Source organism: Helianthus annuus, chromosome 13, assembly GCF_002127325.2.
Source record: "Helianthus annuus cultivar XRQ/B chromosome 13, HanXRQr2.0-SUNRISE, whole genome shotgun sequence".
Taxonomy (NCBI): Eukaryota; Viridiplantae; Streptophyta; class Magnoliopsida; order Asterales; family Asteraceae; genus Helianthus; species Helianthus annuus.
The window spans coordinates 99,210,089-99,217,510 of record NC_035445.2 but is presented as its reverse complement, the minus strand read 5'-3'; the positions used below and the strand labels follow the sequence as shown (position 1 = coordinate 99,217,510).

General features: G+C 29.6%; 1 protein-coding gene across 1 annotated transcript; it reads left to right on the top strand.

The window, feature by feature from the left end:
* Window positions 1-428: 428 nt before the first annotated feature.
* LOC110901389 (protein FAR1-RELATED SEQUENCE 5-like) lies at window positions 429-5,960 on the top strand. The gene is made up of 4 exons (XM_022148220.1): window positions 429-632; window positions 4,830-4,898; window positions 4,968-5,638; window positions 5,717-5,960. Exons 1-4 carry the CDS (start codon window positions 429-431, stop codon window positions 5,958-5,960), a joined length of 1,188 nt encoding a protein of 395 aa, XP_022003912.1.
* Window positions 5,961-7,422: the final 1,462 nt, after the last annotated feature.

Here is a 7,422-nt window from a genome sequence, read left to right as displayed (position 1 = left end):
CTAGTTATTATCATACATTAATCCATATTACATTTAATATCATATTCTTCAAACAATATCATATCTTACATTGCATTTCAATATATTAGTACTGTATCATGTTATATCTTATTTTATCGTGTTATATCGTATTGTATCAAATTGTATCGTATTCTTTAATAATAATAATAATAATAATAATAATAATAATAATAATAATAATAATAATAATAATAATAATAATAATAATAATAATAATAATAATAATTGTGATAAAACCCTCATAATATTAGAACACATTTTTGGAATTAGTTTTGTAATAATTACACCCCATAATTTTATAACAGTTATAAATATCATAATTTATTTTTCAAATCTCAATTGAGCAATATAAATAGCATAGAAAGTCTGATGTATGTTCACCACAAAAACACATCTCAATATCAGCTATGGCAAATGCTTTGGTTAAAATTTCCTTCTTCCTCACACTCGTGCTTACCTATAGTAGTTTTATGCTTCTTGTTGCATCAAGGCCTCAAAATGTGGCTGTAACTACCGTAACCGATGTTCACGACACAAGTTATGACTCAGATATTACTAATGAACAAACAAGTATAACTGATGTTTCAGTCCATCCGGAGGAATGTCACTTGGTTTGTTGGACAGGAGAGTGCATTTGTATCCCCAAAAAACAAGTATAAAAAAAGAGGGGCATGTTTTTATAGATATGCTATGAAATGCATACCTTTTAAATATGTTTAAGAAATATGTATGTTGGGTCTAAATGATTTTCTAATGTAGCACAAGAACAAATCGTGATTATTGAAAACCAATCAAAATTATGAATTGTTTGCATATATATTTTGTGAACATATATTATACATCATCTTCTACAAGCTGGTTTAATATAAAATTAATTTTAAATAAATGAACAATCGCATAATTAAGACTCTTTTTGTCTTCCATTATATCGGCTCTCAATGCCAATATTATTTTAATTTTAATGGTTCTCTTTTTAAAAATTGGCTGTATGTTTAACTCTTCTTTTATCTTCTAAGAATTCCACTCTACGTGTGATAGAAATATCACCACCCTATCTTCTTTTACTTTCTTTTACTTACATGTACTCAGGTTTCAACCCCTTTCACTCCATATCACTCCAACCCAATCATTTTTTTTTAATCATCACATTTATTTATTTTTTATATACACTAATTTACTAAAATAATTAAATAAATATGAAAATAAAAATTAAAAAAAACTTGAAAAACAATTAAAATGAAATTAACTTGGCAAAAATTTATTAACAGGTAAAGTAAAAAAATAATAAATAAAAATGAAATTCATTAACCTAGGTATAAAATAATTAAATAAATATAAAAAAATATTTACACAAAACATATACTTCAGTATCATATTTGTTTAAATCCCCACTAGTATGTTGTTTGTCAAGTTAATTTGGAATAATAGATTTTAGATTAATAATCTCAATTATTGTCGGTAACGGTCTCAAATTCAAAAATTCTCACTGGCAGTCCCATCTTTTTACATATTGGCCTTCAATGGACCCTGACTAACAGAACCCTAACGTTGTTAGTCTCCGGTCGCCGGAAAAAAACGTTTTTGGTCGGAAAAGTTCCTAAAGGTCCGATCTATGGTTACAAACAGGTTTGGGACGAAAACTTTGAGTTTTCCAGCCAAAAAGTTGAGATTTCCTGCCAAAAAGGAGTTTTCTGGTGAAAAAACAGTTTTTCCATCGACCTCAATAATTGGGGCTTTTTACTAGAAAAAGGTTCCTAAAAGTCTGTAATAAGGTTACAAAGTGGTTTGAGACGAAAGATTGAGTTTTCCGGCCAAAAATGTTTTCTTTCCGGCGACGGAAATTAATGGCGTTAAGGATCTGTTAGTCAGGGTCTATTGGAAGCCAATATATTAATAAATTGGATTATTAGTGGGGATTTTTGAAGTTTAAACCGTTGCAACTCAAAAGACAATAGTTGATATTATTAAAATCTATTATTCTAGATAATTTTAAGTGCATCACATGCGTTGTCTGATTATTATTTTTTCTTTCATACTTATATAACTTCGGGGTAATAAATTTAGTATTTTCAGTTATAGTGCTCTTTTGGCTTTTGTAGCAAAGATCGGTTATGCAAAAGCCAACATAAACGATTCACAAATTATGAAAGTATGTGCATATGCTCTCATGTTTTATTAATATAAAAAGTAAATTACGTTTTTGGTCTCTATAGTTATATCACTTTTACTATATTAGTTTAAAATAAGAATTTTTAACATATCTGCCCCCATGATTTCTATAACTAACCAGTTTGGCCTCTAAGTCTAACCATTTTAGCCCCATGGTCTCTATAACTAACTATTTTAGCCCCCATGATCTATAGACTTAGGGGCCAAAATGGTTAGTTATAGAAACCATGGGGGCAGATATGTTAAAAATTATTATTTTAGGCTAATATAGTAAAAGTGATATAACCATAGGGACCAAAAATATAATTTACTCTAATATAAATTAAATTTTCCAGCTTGCAATGTTCACATGTTATAACCTAGTTATATTGTGTGTGTATATATATAACAAATAATGGTTATTCTATTCTACTATCTCTTAAAAGACAAAGTCGGTGGGTTGACCCACCAGCTTTGCCTTAAACCCCCTAAACTTTTACAATTTTGCGTTTCAAGCCCTTTAGCTTTGCTACCCCCTAAACTTTTATAATACTTCATTTCAAGCCCATCAGCTTTGCTACGGCTCCTTCACTTTTGGAGTAATCAATTTTAGTCTCCCACGGGCTTTGCCTTACCCCCCCCCCCCATACTTTTACAATTTTGCATTTCAAGCCCATCAGCTTTGCTACCCTCTAAACTTTTACAATATTTCATTTGAAGCCCCTCAGCTTTGTTACGAGCCCTCCACTTTTGGAGTAATCAATTTTAGTTCCTTATCTAAATTTACTATTCTTCTACTTTAACAATTGGCATTTTTAGCCCCTAGCTTTTTACTAATTTCTATATAATACTTAAAGTGCAAAGTCGGTAAAACCACCACTCTTTGACTTTCAAAATTTCCACTTTTAGCTTATAGTTTTGTAATTCATATTTTTTTTCATATAGAATTTTCCTTTTTTTTTACTCTCTACTTTTGTAACTTGCATTTTTTACCTATACTTTGGTAATTTACGTTTTTGGTACATATGCTTTATATCGACCCCTCAACTTTTAAACTTTGCTTTTTTACATTTTGAGGTAAATTTGGTATACGCTTTCGGCCTTTATTTTGTATGTTTCCTACATATGAATCGGGTCACATATAATATGTTTTGACTTGATGGTATAAATTCGAGTTACTCGAGTCGCATATAATACGTTATGATTGTACAGTATAAACTCGATTTGCTTTACATTTTAATCCAATTGCAACATATTTATAGGTTACATTGAGTTCAGTCGGATACGTCGAAACGCACATTATTATATGATTAACACATCACATAACGCTTGAACTAATCCGTTTGACGTTTGTGATGTATCCGCGTCGCAACGCGCACGGGTCTTATTACTAGTTCCAACTGAAACCCGAATGGAATTTAGTTTTCTATTCGGAAAAAAAGAAACACCCTTCAAATAAGATGAACATTTTCATAATCGTATTGCAATCTACTTCAAAGGGAACCGCCTATACACGGTAAACAAGATGCTCTAATCAATCATTTATACCCACCCCTCCACACAAATTCAAAAACCGAATCAACTTTTATAATTTATAAATTATAAAATAAATTATATATAAAAAACACTTTATTTGATTAATATTTATCATCATAACTGTCGGCCAACTAGTTATTCACAACATTAGTATTTATTTATATTTTTTAGATAAAAATAATATACTAACTTTAATAAGCAGAACAGCTTTAAAACTAATTTTTAAAATTCTTTCTAATCGACAGAAAACTAAATTTTAAAATTCTTTCTAATCGAATTACTAGTAACAATAAGCAAAACAGCTTTAAAACTAATTTTTAAAATCCTTTCTAGTCAAATTAATGGGTGAGAATCAAATAAAAAGTGTATTTTCGCTAGGAAGTATATGAAGTCATCTTAGCCGTACATCTCTAATTTTTAAAATTAGGAGGCGGGGTTTTTTTATTTTTATTTTACATTATCATATACTCGTTCTAATATTATATCAGATTTTGTTACCTCTACACCCAGTTCATCAATTGCAAAACAAAATTGAGATTGTATAAACCTAAATCGCAATCGATCACAAATTCACCTTTTTCTTCAATCAATAACCTTGTTTCGTTCGTCAATTCGATAACTTCAATGTCTTCTGCAGGTTGGTAACTTTAGCTTCAATTTTGAGTATTTTTTTGTTATTTTGCCGAAATTCAATTTTTTTACGTTTTATAAATTCTCTTTCTGTTATTATTAATTGATTTTTGATAACTTTAACTGTCATTGTTGTATAATTTAACATAATTTGATCGTTTTATTAATTGTTTTGTTTGTTCATCAGTTATTGCGTTTTAGTGAACTTATTGTGTTCTATGCTTTTAGTCACATTATTGTTCTAATATAAAGCACATAACTGTCATTGTTGTATAATTTAACAGTAGTTTGATCGTTTATTCATTGTTTTATTTGTTTATCAGTCATTGCGTTTTAGTGAACTTATTGCGTTTTATGCTTTTAACCATATTATATGATATACAAACTTTAAATCGTAATTTTTCAATTATGAAGCACATAATTTTATATTTAACACTCTAAACATGATTATATAAGAAGTATTGCATTTTATAATTATTTGTTAAATGTTTCAGATCTCAATTCCAAATGGAAGGAACGTGTACGCTGAAATAGTGGAAGAAAGTTTTACAAACCTAAAGTCAGTAATTCCATTAGACCTTCTGTTGGAATTTTTTTTAAAATCATTTGATAAGGCTTTTGCGTTTTATCAGAGATATACACTTGCTGCAGGTTTTTCTGCAAGAAAAAATATCTGTTGGAAAAATGGTGGTTTAGTGAAAATAAGATATATTGTTTGTTCAAAAGAAGGATTTCATGTTAGCAAAGCAATAGACTCTGGTTCAATTGATGAAATTAGTAAAAAGATTGTTAAACGTAATAGAGGTTCAAAAAGAGTTGGATGCAATGCTCATGTGAAATTAATATTAGAGAACAATAATATGTTTAAAATCTACTATTTTGAAGAAGAACATTATCATATATTTGTTGAAGATGAAGATATTCATTTCTTGCCTGCTGCCAGAAGTATTGATTATGTTAAAGAAAGTTTTATATCTAGATTGTCTGCAATCAATGTTGGACCTGTTAAAGCATTCAATATTATGAAAATAGTGTATGGTGGTTTTGGTGAAGTTGGTGCTAGTAAAGTTGATTGTAAGAACTATAAAAGAGATTTGAATCTTTACATAGGTGAGTATGGTGCAGAAATGGTAGTTAGGCGTCTTATTAGGAAGAAAGAATGTTCTCCTAGTTTTACACGTGATTATGTTGTTGGTGAAGATAGAAGATTGAAAGGACTTTTTTGGGGTGATGACCAATCAAAAACAAATTATACAGTATTTGGTGATATAGTAGGTTTTGATGCTACCTACAAATCAAACAAGTAAGTTTTTTACTTTTATTGCGTTATATATTCCTGTGTTCTTTTTTTTCTAATGCATTATCCGTTTGTTTTATGCAGATATGATTTGGTTTTTGTACCATTTACTGGGATTGATAATCATTTTAGGAATGTCACATTTGGTGTTGCATTACTTGGTTCTGAGGCTGCAGATTCTTATCGATGGATTTTAAGGTCTTTTGTTAATGCTTTTGGAAATGAGCCTAAAGTTGTTGTTACTAATCAAGATGCTGCAATGAAGAGAGCTATTTGGATGATCAACAGATTTAAGGTAACCTGCCAAAGCATTCCTCTACATAAATAAAACAAAAAGATTAGGTGGTTTATATTGTGTTTTAAAAGCATAAGTCGGCATAACTTACTGTTTTTTCAGGCACATCACCATATTTCTCTTTATTTGTAACATCTTTGGCACTCTTATAAATGATTTGTTGCTCTTCAAGATTGAATGAGATCACATAGAAATGCTCTACATGGAGAATAGGGATAAGGATAATTTTAAAATCATTTATGCTTTTTAACTTTGCACCTCGAAGAATTTTTTCTATGTTCCGTGTGAACTCTTCTATCATTTTTTCTTCCTTGTCTTCCAATGTGAAAGCCTGCATAGCAATAAACAAACTAAAATATTCATTGCGTTTTATGAAGGTAATAAAACATACAATTGCGTTTTATATAACTTCATTCAAACAAACTATTCATTGCGTTTTATGAAGGTAATAAAGCATACAATTGCGTTTTATATAACTTCATTCAAACAAACTTCAAATAACTTCATTAAACATATATTATTTGTATAAAACAGACAAATTGCGTTTTATAGATCTTACCAACATTTGAATTGTACAGAAAAATCTTGGAGTTTTATTGTCTTCTGATCTTCTTTTTTCTTATTCGTTCAATATATGTGCCCAACAATTGACTACTTCTCCTGTTATGTACAATCCTGGCCTCATTGTTTCTACAACATACTTGCCAAAAAACATGATCACTAATTAAAAAGAAAGTGTCCCTACAAAAAAAATAATTAAATTATAATACATGATTTTTGCATGTGTTTTTTGTGTGTTAGTGTATATAAATGCTTTTGTACATTATGTCTCCTTCTCCATGGAAAGCATATCCCGAAATGTTGTTTTCCTTCGCCGTTCTAACTTCGTTCATTGCTATTTGTCTTTGATAGTATGGTAAACATAATGCTTCTCCTGCATTTTTCTGTCGATCTGGTCGTATAATCTTTGTAATTATTTCTTCTGTTTTGTTGATATCACTTGTTGGTTGTTCTTCCAAAACAGATTTTTGCAGGTGTTTTATACGGATCTTCTTGTGGGTTGAGGAATGATGTGTTTTGAATCAGATCATTGATTTCTTTTTCAGTATCATTTTCATCAATTCTATCTAACATTGTTTCTATTCCAGTAATTTGAATACATGTTTCAACTCGTTTTTCGCTTGTTGGATTTTCAGATTTTGTTTGGTTTACGGATTGTGCAGCGTTGCGAGTAGTATCATCTTCCACTTCATTTTCATTCTCATTTGAAGACAATTGAGAAATTTTCAAATTAAAGGATGGTACCTCATCATTTTGATATTTTTTTTTTGTTTTGATCTTTTTCTGCTTCATCTGTCTTTTTAATCATCTCCAACATTACTGATGGAGTTTCTTCGCTAAATGATGATTGTACCAATAAAGGATTTTCATTGTGTGTTTACAGACTTGATGGAGTTTCTTTCTCAATGGGTTTTTCAAGATTTGAGGATTGGAC

Bases quoted from the DNA above. Each gene is read 5' to 3' on its own strand.
- LOC110901389 (XM_022148220.1), top strand. From the start codon at position 429: ATGGCAAATGCTTTGGTTAAAATTTCCTTCTTCCTCACACTCGTGCTT. The intron at 4,899-4,967 runs GTAATTCCATTA...GCGTTTTATCAG, and splicing joins GTTTTACAAACCTAAAGTCA to AGATATACACTTGCTGCAGG. The intron at 5,639-5,716 runs GTAAGTTTTTTA...TGTTTTATGCAG, and splicing joins GCTACCTACAAATCAAACAA to ATATGATTTGGTTTTTGTAC.